This window comes from Populus nigra, chromosome 15, assembly GCF_951802175.1.
Source record: "Populus nigra chromosome 15, ddPopNigr1.1, whole genome shotgun sequence".
Taxonomy (NCBI): domain Eukaryota; kingdom Viridiplantae; phylum Streptophyta; class Magnoliopsida; order Malpighiales; family Salicaceae; genus Populus; species Populus nigra.
This window is the reverse complement of record NC_084866.1, coordinates 6,359,837-6,374,298: the sequence shown is the minus strand read 5'-3', so window position 1 is coordinate 6,374,298 and position 14,462 is coordinate 6,359,837. Positions and strand designations below refer to the sequence as shown.

Sequence of the window (14,462 nt, the reverse complement as noted above, 5' to 3'; positions counted from 1 at the left end):
TTTAATCAAATCGAATGTATCATTCGTGATAAGCTTGATTTGATGAGGAATGTCGCACCAACAAATGAAAACAAAAGGATCCAACAAGCTTGGAGGGTGAATACCATAGATTCTTAATTTGTTAGTTAGCTGGTTGTATTGGTGTCTCTAACGAATCTAGTGAGGTTTCAGTTTTATGGTCGGTGGCTAGCCTGTAGCCATCTGTTGTTTTATGTTTCTGTTATCATTGTAAATCTGGGGTATGCCCCTTATAATGTTTGTATCTTCTTCTTTTAATACATACGTCAACTTACCAAAAAAAAAAATTAAGCAAATCACTTCAGAATTAATTAAAACTTCATATTCTTTCTATTGGTGGTGATATTGCAACATATGTAAAATTTGGGATTATTTTGATATAGTTTTCTTGAGGTTTTAATTCGAGGTTCAATTCGGCCGCAAAAACACTACTTTTAGTGAACAATAAACAAACCATTTTAGAATAAATTTAAACTTCATATTCTGTGTATTGGGAATGATATCACACCATATATTAAATTTGGGCTTATATTGATATCGACTTCATGAGGTTTTAAGTGAAGGTTCAATTCTGCCGCAAACTAATCATACAAGGGGTTTGGGCACCTAGACTTAAAACAACCTATAACTTGAGTTTTGTTCTTTTTTTAGTATTAGAATACTAAATATTGAATTTGAGGTCATTTCAAGATTGTTTGTTCTGGATTTCAATTCTATTACATAAACATTACGTAACAAGTTAGATTTGCGTCAAGTTTCAAAACGTTGTCCTTACTGTTTGGTTTTGTCCAAATCTTTTTGTTTTTATTATATTTGGGTTATCTAGGAGTCAATTAATTTTTTTTGCTAATATTCACTTCTATTTTATTTCGTGTCTTTGTTTCGTCCACAATTCTTACGAATTTGCATTGCTACTCGCGAAATCGTAATCATAGTTTTGTTTTGCTTTGTTTTCATTATATTTATTGGTTCTTGAATTTGAAAATTATAATTAGAGTGCATTGCGAAGCCTACTGACTTTGATTTGTTGACTTTAGTTCCTAAAGAACTAAAAGAAAGCAAGTTGTGAGGTAAAAGGCGTAATGAGCTTATTATTGTGAAAAGCCTTGATTTTTATGTGTGATACACGAGAGGTGTGAGCATATATTTTGTGCTACTAACCAAATTTTACAGATTCAAAGAATATTTGAAAACAATGAATCAGCGACACATAACGCTAACATAGCTTTCCAATTGCGAGCCATAGGCCAGCAACTCGAGTTGTTGTCTAGGATGTACAAGGATCTAAAAGATGAGGTGAATTTGATAAAGTAACAGAATAGTGGGGCTGATCGCCGAGGTAACACAGTTTGTATAGCCGTACGGAATGTCAGATCTGATTTTAAAGAGTTTGTTGATGAAAACATAGATACGGGTGACGATGACTATGATTTTGCATATGTTGGCCAAGGAATCAAGTCTGGACCGAACAAGACTAGGAGGAATATGAATTTCTATGGCATGGGGAATTATGAAGATATGGATGGGGGACTTAGACACCATTAAAGTGAAAATTCGTAACTTTCTCAAGGTAAAAACGATCCCGAGGCTTATTGGGAGAGGGAGAAATATGTAGTTGGATTTTTTATTGCCATAGCTATTCTAAACAAAAAAAAAAGGTTAAATTGATGATAATTGAGTTTACGGATTATGTATTGATTTAATGCGATCAGATTGTAATAAGTTGGATGAGGAATGGGGAGCAACCCATTCAGACTTGGGGGGAGATGAAAGTCTTAATGAGGAGACAATTTGTGTCAAACCACTATTATAAAGACTTATATATAAAGCTCAAAGGTTTGAATTAAGGTTATAAGATAGTAGACTTGGGGAAAGATTCTAAAGCTCCGATCCTTAGCATGGCCGAAGATGAAGTACATCATAAGAGATGGAATGACAACCTCTCTATGGTTTGACAATTGGCATCCTCACAACCCACTCGCGGATTCTTACGGGGAAAGATTCATCTATGATTCAGGTATGACCAAGAACGCGAAGGTGAATGTGCTAATTCATAACTCAGAATGGAAAAATCCTACCACCCAAGCTATTGGCTGGCACCCCATTATAGAAGCTATTCCTTCAAATTCTAATCCTAAGATGGGGCAAAAGGATGAGATAGTTTGGTTGGATTCGCCAAATCATAGATTCTCGATCAAAATAGCTTGGGAACAACTAAGACGTCATCGTCAGATGGTTGAATGGCATGACATTGTGTGGTTCAAGAATGCTATTCCAAGACATTCATTTCTTCTATGGATGGCTGTCCAACAGAAACTCACAACTCAAGATAAACTTCATCGGTTTGGTATACATGGTCCCAATAGATGCTCACTCTGTCTCTGCAACAATGAGGATCACAACCACTTGTTCTTTGAATGCTCCTATACTAAAGCGATCTGGTGGGATGTTTGTGACAGATGCGACATTCCAAGAATGACAAAAGGCTGGGATGAATGGATTCGATGGGCCACTGTCTCTTGGCATGGCAAGAGTTTCGTCAATTTTTCTCGTAAACTGAGTTTTGCAGCTACAGTGTATCATGTATGGCAAGAACGGAATGCAACGATCTTTGCTGGAATGTCTAGAACTTCGAATTTGGTCTTTAATAAAATCGAATGTATCATTCGTGATAAGCTTGATTTGATGAGGAATGTCGCACCAACAAATGAAAACAAAAGGATCCAGCGAGCTTGGAGGGTGAATACCATAGATTCTTAATTTGTTAGTTAGCTGGTTGTATTGGTTTTCCTAACGAATCTAGTGAGGTTTTAGTTTTATGGTCGGTGGCTAGCTTGTACCCATCTGTTGTTTTATGTTTCTGTTATCATTGTAAATCTGGGGTATGCCCCTTATAATGTTTGTATCTTCTTCTTTTAATACATACGTCAACTTACCCAAAAAAAAAGATAGTAGATAAATATCACAAAGAGATGGACATAGCAATGATTCAGGCTAATGTTGTTGAGGATAGAAAAGCCACCTTGGCTAGATTTCTAAATGGGTTGAATCGGGACACTGCTAATGTTGTTGAGCTACAACACTATATGGAGCTAGAGGACATGGTTCACATGGCTACGAAGGTGGAGAGACAACTTAGGAAGGGAGATGTTCGGCCAACGTTTAATTCGGGTTCTTCATCATCTTGGAAGCCGAATCTAAAGAGAGAGTGATACGATCCAGGAAATGTCAAATTCGGATTTTGATGTAAAATGTGCAATTATTTTGTTTTACGACAATAGTCATAATTCTCAATCCGACTTGGATTGGGCTGAAATGTTATGTGGAGTCTCCTGACATGTTTTCCTACCTTGGGTTAAAATATCAGGTCAATCGAAGTTCGGGAAGGCATCGAAACACGGGTCAACAGAGGCTGTACGAATTTTGTTATTTACTTCCTTTTGACTTGTGGACTTCCTATTTGGCTAGGATTCTTTTCCTAAAAGGATGTGGCAGCTGATTTTGGGAATCTCCTATTTTTACAAAGATCTTTAATAGGCTACAACATAGTTTCCAAGCGTGCTAAGAATTTATAAATGTTTTAGAATCATTTTCTTACAAGGATTCCTTATTCATCCTAACTACAAAAAAAGGAAAGAAGATTTCATAATTAATTCTACCTTCAGATTTGATTATCCTAGCTTATATAGGACTTCTAAAGTGCTACAAATTTGATCCTATTATATTTATGATATTAAATTCAGATTTATTATTGTTATTATTATTTTCTTCTTAGTTTATGGTTTATTTATATTATTTGGGTTTAATTGTAAGTGGGCATCATATAAGTCCACATAAGGGGTCCATTAGGGTTTATTTTAGTTTGAAGTCACTATAAATAAGGGCATAACCAGACATGTAAGTGAGAATGAGGCGATGGGGAGAAAAAATTAAGGTGAGGAACAAAGGGAGAAAAGACCATCAGATTCAGCCAGAACCCAAAACACCTTTTTTTTTTGTAAGTTGACGTATGTATTAAAAGAAGAAAATACAAACATTATAAGGGGCATACCCCATATTTACAATGATAACAGAAACATAAAACAACAGATGGCTACAGGCTAGCCACCGACCATAAAACTGAAACTTCTGATAGACCGTAGGAGCTCCATATTCTTTTGGAAATAGAATTAACCACGGGATACGGTAATTTCTGCCCCACAAAATGACCAACTAGGGTGGATTTCCAAAATTCACAGCCATCTTCAAACACATCAAGTGGAGGAGCTACTGTCACACGACCATCAGTCATAGTAGGGGGAGCAAAAGGCAGATTACGGACTGAACTAATGCCAAGGGTCTTGCTACCCTCATTGTCATCAACATCAGAACCCTTCAAAGCATTTAAAAAATTCAATTTGGGTCTAAGTTTTAGTTGTTCTTGTTGATGAGACCCTACCTTCACCTCATCAACTTTAGAACCCAACACATGGTTCATTTCTGGAACAACATTAGAAGCTTGGACAGTAGAGTGTTTCTCTATACTAGCATCAGAATCAGCTTGAAACTGAGAAATCCTCATCCCATGGCTATTCAACATATCTTGCAGTTCTAATCTTAATGTATGTCCAGACTTAACTTGATTGTGTTGTTCAATGTTAGAGCTAACCATTGGAACATTTTCCACAGAAGAACATAGAGACATTATGGTAGCATACAAATACTAGAGAGAGCAAAATTCTAATAAGATAAACTGAGGCCAAGAAGCAACCTAAGCTCAGAAATAACAGCAACCTAACTCATAAACAACAAGATGCAGATTAGTTCATGAAGGAAGAAGAGAATTACAGAATTACGAGACCAATATCTCCCAGCACACTGATTGTAACAATAATCCGTTCGGTAAGATTGAGAGTAGGTTCCGAAGAACAACATACTAAAAAATGGTAACGATCCAACGGTGAACAAAGGAGATCAAGCTACGACAAACCACTCTGAAACTAGCAAGAAAAATGAAACTTTTCCAAAGAACTGTGATTTAATCTTCACATATGGCAAAGGCCTTCATGTCTATGACAGCCATAAGAGAAATCATAAAGAAGATCCATTCACTATGCTGCAACTTCACCACTTCTCTATAGTTCCAGAACTGAAAATGCAGAATAGTAGAAATATTGCGAGATCAATATCTCTTACCTCGTTGATTGGATAACAAATCCGTTCGGTCAATGTTGAGAGAAGGGTGAAAGCAACAACATAGTCAGAAATGAGAACAATCCAACGGTGGACGGAGTAGATGTAGCTCCGACAGCACCGCACTCTCTCTCTTTCCTCTCTCTCTCTCTCTCTAATTTAGGGTTTCAGAACCCAAAACACCACTATAACCTATTCAGCCACCCATCCAAACACAAACAAATATTCGACCAACACTCCAAACAAATTAGGCCATTCAACCACTACTCAAAAACACCAAAATCTGATTGAGAGTGGAGGTAAGACAAAAGGAGGGAAGAAAGTCAGGAAGGGTGATGAGAGTTAGGTGGAAAAACTAGAAAAACAACCCAATTTTTATGCTAGAGAGGGTGAGGTCAGATTTGTATTTTTCACTAACAAGCTAAAGGTTTTACTTGTGTGCAAAGAGGCTTACTTTAATACTATGATCTTGATCATATTGTGCCTAGTGTTGCTATTTTTGTTGCAGGAGTTTGATGATGTGTTCCCCGACAATACTCCTAGCGGATTACCACCATTGAGGAGGATAGAGCATCAGATTGATTTCGTACTCGGAGCTTCAATTCCTAACCGACCAGCCTATAGAAGCAATCCCGAGAAGGTAAAGGAGCTTCAAAGGCAAGTTGATGAGTTGATGGAAAAGGGGTACATTCGTGAGAGTATTAGCCTGTGTGCTGTACCCATGCTTTTTGTGCCTAAGAAGGATGAAATATGAGGATATGTGTTGATTGCCGAGCCATCAACAACATAACAGTAAAGCATAGACACCCCCATTCCTAGGCGTGATGACATGTTAGATGAGTTACATGGATCCTGTATTTTCTCTAAAATTGACTTGAAAAGTGGATACTATCAGATTAAGATGAAAGAAGGTGATGAGTGAAAAACAACATTTAAGACGAAGCATGGTTTGTATGAATGGTTAGTAATGCTGTTTGGACTTACAAATGCACCTAGTATGTTTATGCGTTTAATGAATCATGTGTTGCGTGCATTCATAGGTAAGTTTGTGGTTGTGTATTTTGATGACATTCTGATCTATTGCATGAACTTAATTAATCATTTTAATCATTTGCGTAATGTACTTAGTGTGTTGCGTAGTGAGAAATTATATGCTAATCTTAAAAATGTGCCTTTTGCATAGAAAAAATTGTGTTTCTTGGCTATGTTGTTGACACGATCAAAGAGTTGATGTCTTATCCCAAGTACAGAAGTGTCAAAGTAATAAATAACCCGGCACGACCGGGTTACATGGATCCTGTATTTTCTCTAAAATTGACTTGAAAAGTGGATACTATCAGATTAAGATGAAAGAAGGTGATGAGTGAAAAACAACATTTAAGACGAAGCATGGTTTGTATGAATGGTTAGTAATGCTGTTTGGACTTTTTTTTTTTTTTTGGTAAGTTGACGTATGTATTAAAAGAAGAAGATACAAACATTATAAGGGGCATACCCCAGATTTACAATGATAACAGAAACATAAAACAACAGATGGCTACAAGCTAGCCACCGACCATAACACTGAAACCTCACTGGATTCGTTAGGGAAACCAATACAACCAGCTAACTAACAAATTAAGAATCTATGGTATTCACCCTCCAAGCTCGTTGGATCCTTTTGTTTTCATTTGTTGGTGCGACATTCCTCATCAAATCAAGCTTATCACGAATGATACATTCGATTTGATTAAAGACCAAATTCGAAGTTCTAGACATTCCAGCAAAGATCCTTGCATTCCGTTCTTGCCATATATGATACACTGTAGCTGCAAAACTCAGTTTACGAGAAAAATTGACGAAACTCTTGCCATGCCAAGAGACAGTGGCCCATCGAATCCATTCATCCCAGCCTTTTGTCATTCTTGGAATGTCGCATCTGTCACAAACATCCCACCAGATCGCTTTAGTATAGGAGCATTCAAAGAACAAGTGGTTGTGATCCTCATTGTTGCTGTTTGGACTTACAAATGCACCTAGTATGTTTATGCGTTTAATGAATCATGTGTTGCGTGCATTCATAGGTAAGTTTGTGGTTGTGTATTTTGATGACATTCTGATCTATTGCAAGAACTTAATTAATCATTTTAATTATTTGCGTAATGTACTTAGTGTGTTGCGTAGTGAGAAATTATTTGCTAATCTTAAAAATGTGCCTTTTGCATAGAAAAAATTGTGTTTCTTGGCTATGTTGTTGACACGATCAAAGAGTTGATGTCTTATCCCAAGTACAGAAGTGTCAAAGTAATAAATAACCCGGCAAGACCGGGGTCGATCCACAAGGAGGTCAACTATATAAATTACAAATAATATATATAAAACAAAGAATTAAAAAGAATTTTGAGATGTGAGATTAATATGAGGATTAAACAATGATAAAAATAATTGTCAATGTTAAAAGATACACTAATGGTATTAGAAATAAATATAGTATAAACTCTGTTTATTACTCAACTGAAAACTACAAACAAAGGAGGTTCCAATCGGATGATTTATCTTTAATAGTTCATTATAAATTTTTAGCATGATCATACTACTTATTTTATTTTAGTAACACCATACTTTTAAATATTTTCAGGAATTCATGATGCTAACTTATGTTAACAACAAATCAAGCTCCTCTCATAACAACGATGTCGACCGAAGACTATGAAGAATCAAGCATTTATTATACCAAGTGTTATACAACACAAATATAGATTAATCATTTACAAGCAAGGTATTAAGATATAGTAAGATAAAAAGATAAGACATATTAATAACAAACTTTCTTGAATATAAACATTGAAGTCCATGTTGAGTTTATATTATACATATTCTAACACCATTAGTAAAACATTTTCACCTTGACAAATTAAACTTATAATGCGAACCTCGTGATCACATGGCCATGCAACCCACACGCAAAGACACCAATTCCCGGAAAGCCAAGTAAATCAGGTTTGATAGGAGTGTGATACAAAGATAACTTGTTCCTAGGCACCAGCATTATTGGAAACGGAGACCCCTACCTAACAAATATTGATTCGTGAACGTGAAGTATAAGGATGACACCACAAAGATAGTTGTTCTTTGATAAGTCATTTTCAATTCTTTAGAGAACCATGTAAGGAAGATTATCTCATCAACACACACACACACACACACACAAAATGCGGTAGACAATTCAGATTAATAAAATGTCTTGTGTGCCGAAACTTAACTAGCTTCGTGATGTCATTTGCATAATTTGGGTTCTTCCAATACCTTTGGTTTTGATGAGATCACGAAGCATTTATTCATATATGAAACTTCTTGTGTCCAAGTCTTTTTCCAATACCTTTGGTTTTTCGGTATAGGGTTACCTTTGGGTCAAAGTTCTATGAAACCTGATTTTTAATTTTTCAAGTTGTTATTTACTTCGTTGGGGGTTGCTTGATCACATGATCAAGAGATTCGCATTAGAAAGCATAACATTAAATGTGATTTTTTTTTTAGCATGCACATATCATAAATTAAAATTTGATGTTCACTAGTTAAGGACATGTTACTTCGTAAATATGTTAGTTACAATGCTATATTGAGAATATTTCTTTATTTGGAGTTGGAAAGTTCAATTCTTGACAGATAAATTGAGGGAAAAATTTTTAGAAATGAAGAGTTTAAGATGCAGTTTGATAAATTTAGCATAATTTACAATTCAACTATTGGATTGTGCTGAAATTCTAATAAAAGACTTTGAAGCCCTGTTTACTATTGAGTTTAAATGTCATGATGATCGAAGATCAAAAAGACTTTTAAACAAGGCTCGAAAGTCATTGTATGAGATTGTCTTTATTTACCTTGTTTGTATTGGGATTCTTTTTTCTACTTAGCTTAGGGATTTTAATTTAATTATTATTTTACTATTTCAAAATCCTAATTTTAGATGGATTCTATTAATTAGGAATTATTTTCTACAAAGGATTTTAATTTTGATTAGGAATCCTTTCTTATAAAGGATTTTAAGACTAATATAAATAAGGATGTCTAAATTATTTTGAGAGAAAGTCTATTATTCAAACTTTTAATAAAATACTAAAGAATTTTCTCTAAATTTCACTACAGTTTAGGTTTTTAACCTTAGGGCTTGACAAACCTAGCTTCTATCCATGTTATACGTTGTGTAAGCTGACAATGATCTTTCATATGAAAAGTAAAAATACAATAAGTCCTGAATTGCAAAGTTGCCTTCCATATCATAACCAATGATAACGTGTCGTCTACACAAACAAGGAGAACAACTATGCCCTTAAATGTCTAGAAAAAGGGGATAGTCATACTGACTATGAGTGAAGGAAAAACTAAGAGTGGATCAAAACTTTTAAAACCAGGCACGTGATGTCTATTTTAAACCATACAAAGATCATTTTAGCTTGACAAACATCATTAGATAAGGAAGTAGGCATATTAGATAGAAGTTTCATGTAAACTTCTTCCATGAGATCACTGTGTCGGAATGTATTCTTAACATCCATATATTATAAATACCATGATTGAGATGTAGCAAGAGCTAGTATAGCTTGCACGGTGGACATCTTGGTGACTGGTGCAAAAGTTTCATCATAGTCTAGGCCATACTCTTGTTACTACGAACCATTATGTGAGTTTTGTATCGATTGATGGATCTTGATAGAAAACACCAACTCAGTACCCAAGCGTTTTGATAAGAGGACATGGAACAATATCTTAGGTCTGGTTTTTTGTAAGTGGTAGAAGTTATGTTTCAAAAGCTTTTTATCAACACTCATGCTCCATTACCTACATATAAGAAGATGAAATAGGCGTGTAAAAGACAAGATGGTGATCAAGGCTGAAGAAGAAGGAAAACCATACCTATTTAAGGGTCTAATAACTTGAGTACTGTGTCAGAGAGGAGGGGCAAGTGTTGTAATGAGTTCAATAGTTTAAGGATGAACTTGAAGAGGTGCACAAAAGATGCAGAAGTTTGATTTGCATTGGTGAAATATCACCGATACACTAATAGAGGCTTAGAATGTACAAGATCTACATTAGAATTAGTAAACAAGGGAAGAACAAAAATAGAAGGAAAAAGATCATGGTGAGCTGCGGAAAAGTATTGGTTTTCAAGAAAGATCATGTCTCTAGAAACCTGTATACGATGAAGGTTTAGATCATACCAAAGAAAACTTTATGGTGTATATAATGTCCAAGAAATGCATATTTAACTTATTGAGCCGAGATTTTGGCAGGTTTGTGTAAAGGAAGATGAACATAACACATATAACTAAAGGTACAAAGATTAGAATAATGGGGGGGGGGGGGGCATGACCAAATAACTGACTATAAAGAGAGACATGGTTCAATAAGTTGGAAGGTAATTTGTTGATGAGATGAACAGAAGAGGGGAGAGCTTCACTGCAATTTTGTCAGGAGCAGGATTACTTCCATCAACATGGCCCCATATATCCTTCCCCTTGACAAATATCATGAAGTGGAATGCCCATGCTAAGTAATTCTTGCTATTAAAACAAAATAGGAAAGTTTTAGATTTTCCTGAAGACATGATATTGATATTGTTTGATCTAAAATAACTAAGAATGAGGGACTATACTAGGACTAAAATAGATTTAAGGACAAGAGATATGAAAGATAAACAAAAATGAAACTAGGGTTAGGTTGAGAAAGGCTTTGATATCATAACAAACTTATAAGAATTTGAGCAGTAAAAGTTCCTTCTCTAGAGAATCGCTATTTTATCTTGAATGCGATTACAAGATTAGCTCCTATACTTAACCTACAATATATATAATTTCTTAACAACTAGTTTACAATTAGTATCCTAACAAAAAAGAAAAAGATATTTACCAATATGTAATTGTCAAATCTATTTTTAAATAGATAATTAATTCCTTTAACAATAATCGATGATGAAAAGATAAATAACATTATTATTTTGCCACACCCAAATGATAAACTAATAATCACCTCAGTAAAATGGCTGGTTTGGAATACGCCATTTTTAATTATGGAAGGTGCATTTACGATTCTGAACCTATATTTTTGTTCTTAATAGTGGTGCGCAGCAAATAATCATTTTTAAAGGAAGAAAACAATAAGCACACACATTTTTAGAGCACAAAATCCTAAATCCGAGAGAGCAAGAGAGAGGTGGGACAGAACTTGTTACTAAATTATGAAATGCCGCTACAATTCCTTGCACAAAAGTGTTTAACAAATATAGCCCGGAATCCAATTGAAGACATAAAAAATGACGTAGTTGTATTATATGAAAATGATGATTGATTGAATACCAATTTTCTCCTGTTTCTCAGCTAATGTTGCAGCTGTTCAAGGGGACTTTTCCAGCGCCATCCACCAGCGCCTGGAAAGCATCCATCCGCATCAATTGATTCCTTCAAATTATCATCATCGAGCACTTCATTTTCATTTATAGCCGATAAATTTGAGCAGTCAAGAGGCTTGCAAAGACCAAATCAGAGAGCTTCATATGGCCATTTTTTTCTAAAAATAAATTTCAGGTTTGATTTCTCTGGAAAAAGGTAAACATACATATGGCTAACATCGAGAAATTTGAGGCACAAGATTATCCTAGAAATAAAGGAGTTAAAGATATATCAGTGCCTCTTATGTTTCTGTGAATGTTATTTCAGGTGAATACTGACCTGTGAATGTAGTTGTGTTTATGTAAGAAAGGCCTGATGTCACCTCCAGGTAGATATTCCATGATCAGGTACAAGTATTCAGCATCTTGGAAAGAATAGTAGAGTTTCACAGTGCAATGACTTGCAACTTCAGCAAGCAAATTCCTTTCAGCTTTAACATGCTCAACCTGTGGTATATTTACACAATTCGCAAGTATACGAGACATGCAAGAAAATTGATAGGAACTAAATGCAAGGTAAATCCAGTTTCTTTAAATGGAATTACGGTTTAAAGACAAATACAATACTTGCTATAGTAAGACCCTGCTATTGGTGTTGCCATTTTTTTTTTGGTAAGTTGACGTATGTATTACAAGAAGAAGATACAAACATTATAAGGGGCATACCCCAGATTTACAATGATAACAGAAACATAAAACAACAGATGGCTACAGGCTAGCCACCGACCATAAAACTGAAACCTCACTAGATTCGTTAGGGACACCAATACAACCAGCTAACTTACAAATTAAGAATCTATGGTATTCACCTTCCAAGCTCGTTGGATCCTTTTGTTTTTATTTGTTGGTACGACATTCCTCATCAAATCAAACTTATCACGAATGATACATTCGATTTGATTAAAGACCAAATTTGAAGTTCTAGACATTCCAGCAAAGATCCTTGCATTCCGTTCTTGTCATCCATGATACACTGTAGCTGCAAAACTCAGATTACGAGAAAAATTGACGAAACTCTTGCCATGCCAAGAGACAGTGGCCCATCGAATCCATTCATCCCAGCCTTTTGTCATTCTTGAAATGTCGCATCTGTCACAAACATCCCACCAGATCTATTGGTGTTGCCATTTTGTTTACTTGTTTTCTACAAAAATTGTGTTAAGCTAAAAAATTCAGTTTATCTTCTGTTGAAATTGCAATTAAAACAACTGCTGAAGTGTAAAATGGCAAACAAGGAATCAAGTGATTTCTAACTTCATTTAATTGAAAAAAGAATTAGTTTTGTTTTCAGTATTTTTCTAGATGTCTATATATATATTATCACTATTTGGTAGAATATGTTAGTTTGTCAGGTTCAGGTTAAACCCCATAATGGAAATGAAAACATTCTCCAGCTTATATTTCAACATATAAATATTTTTATTTTTGAAAATTTTATGTTTATGAATAAAAATCAATAGATGGTTAGCTTAAAAGATGTAAATTCAATGAGTAGAGAGTGACAATTGGGGTTAAATTCATAGTTTATAAGGGATAACATTTGATGAAACGAAAGTTAATGGGGGAGAACTTGCCCTTACATTGAGAGCATAGATTGCAGTGTGATTCGAGAAAATGAGATTTTAAATGTCTTGGAAAATCACAGTTTCCAAGTAAGATTAGGTTCAGAAAAAGCTGGTGTTTTGAATATAACCAAACACTTCAATTCGAAGCTTTGGAACAGAAACCGTAGGTTGGCCCTATAAACATGGTGCCAGATGGGTCCTATGAATCTGTTTAAGAAGTTTATGACACTAGTTTCCCCATTCAAATCCAGATTAGCTTACCAACGCTTTACAAACTACATGAGTAATTTTCTCTTTGGGATTTGAAAGTAATGACAGATAAATGAGGTGCCTAAAGCATACATTCAGCAAACCGCATCATCTTAATTAAACATGTAAGCCAGCTCCTACATACTAACAAATGGAATGAGATTTTTGTTGGGTTTTCAAAACATATATACTCAATAAAAATGGTAAATTTAATAACTTTTCAGGAGTTTTAAGATCCTATTAAATAAATTTAAAGTTGTTTAGGGTTTATGTGAAGATTACTCGAAAATCATATATTCTTTTCGGCTTTGAATAATTGTTTCAAGACTGAGTTATCACAAACCACAAGTTATCCAAGTATCTAGTATATATTGGTAATCCACACAAAATGACTAAGAAAAAATCTCCTAAACCTTTTTAGAAGAGAAGGATTGATATATCTTCAAGTGATAATTCTTTTCTTTTGTATTTTTCAGGTATTCTACGTATTGTACTATTTACTACTCTTAAAATAAGAGGTAAGATATTCTATTTATAGAAAAATCTAAAAACCCTATAAATTACAAAATATCAATTTGCCCCTTGAATAATATCACATATATTATTTCAGGAAAATTTTAGAAATTTATTCAATCAAGTCCCAACTTGATTTTTCTAGGTGTGGAATTGTAATTCCATGTATAAATCACATTCTAGTCCTTAGTTTCTAAAACTTATTTACAATCAAGTTGTACTTGATTAATCATCTCATTAAATTTCTTAATAAGCTGACTTAAATATAAATCACAATTGTAAATAAAATAGGATTAAATAAATTAATTATTATCAGTTCAAGAATTGATTGATTTATATTTGAAGATCAAGTACATTGTTTAGCAACCTGTTATGAACCCTCAAATATTAAAAAAGTAATAAGTGGTTTGACTTAACCTTTTAGTGACTAGTTTCTCAGTGTAATTATTATCCTATCATCAACAATATTTTGATTTAGATATTATATCATGGAGTGTGTCTACTCTGACAAATCATGTTTG

At 34.5% G+C, this 14,462-nt stretch overlaps 2 protein-coding genes across 2 annotated transcripts; one reads left to right on the top strand and one right to left on the bottom strand.

Moving 5' to 3' along the window:
• The first annotated feature begins 2,990 nt into the window (after window positions 1-2,990).
• Window positions 2,991-5,944, top strand: LOC133674686 (uncharacterized). The gene is made up of 2 exons (XM_062095898.1): window positions 2,991-3,140; window positions 5,699-5,944. The coding sequence occupies exons 1-2, from the start codon at window positions 2,991-2,993 to the stop codon at window positions 5,942-5,944; spliced, it is 396 nt and encodes a 131-aa protein (XP_061951882.1).
• Window positions 5,945-11,487: 5,543 nt separating this feature from the next.
• LOC133674148 (uncharacterized) lies at window positions 11,488-12,100 on the bottom strand. The gene is made up of 2 exons (XM_062095150.1): window positions 11,891-12,100; window positions 11,488-11,690 (listed from the first exon to the last, which is right to left on the bottom strand). The coding sequence occupies exons 1-2, from the start codon at window positions 12,098-12,100 to the stop codon at window positions 11,544-11,546; spliced, it is 357 nt and encodes a 118-aa protein (XP_061951134.1). The 3' UTR covers window positions 11,488-11,543.
• Between the last annotated feature and the right edge of the window lie 2,362 nt (window positions 12,101-14,462).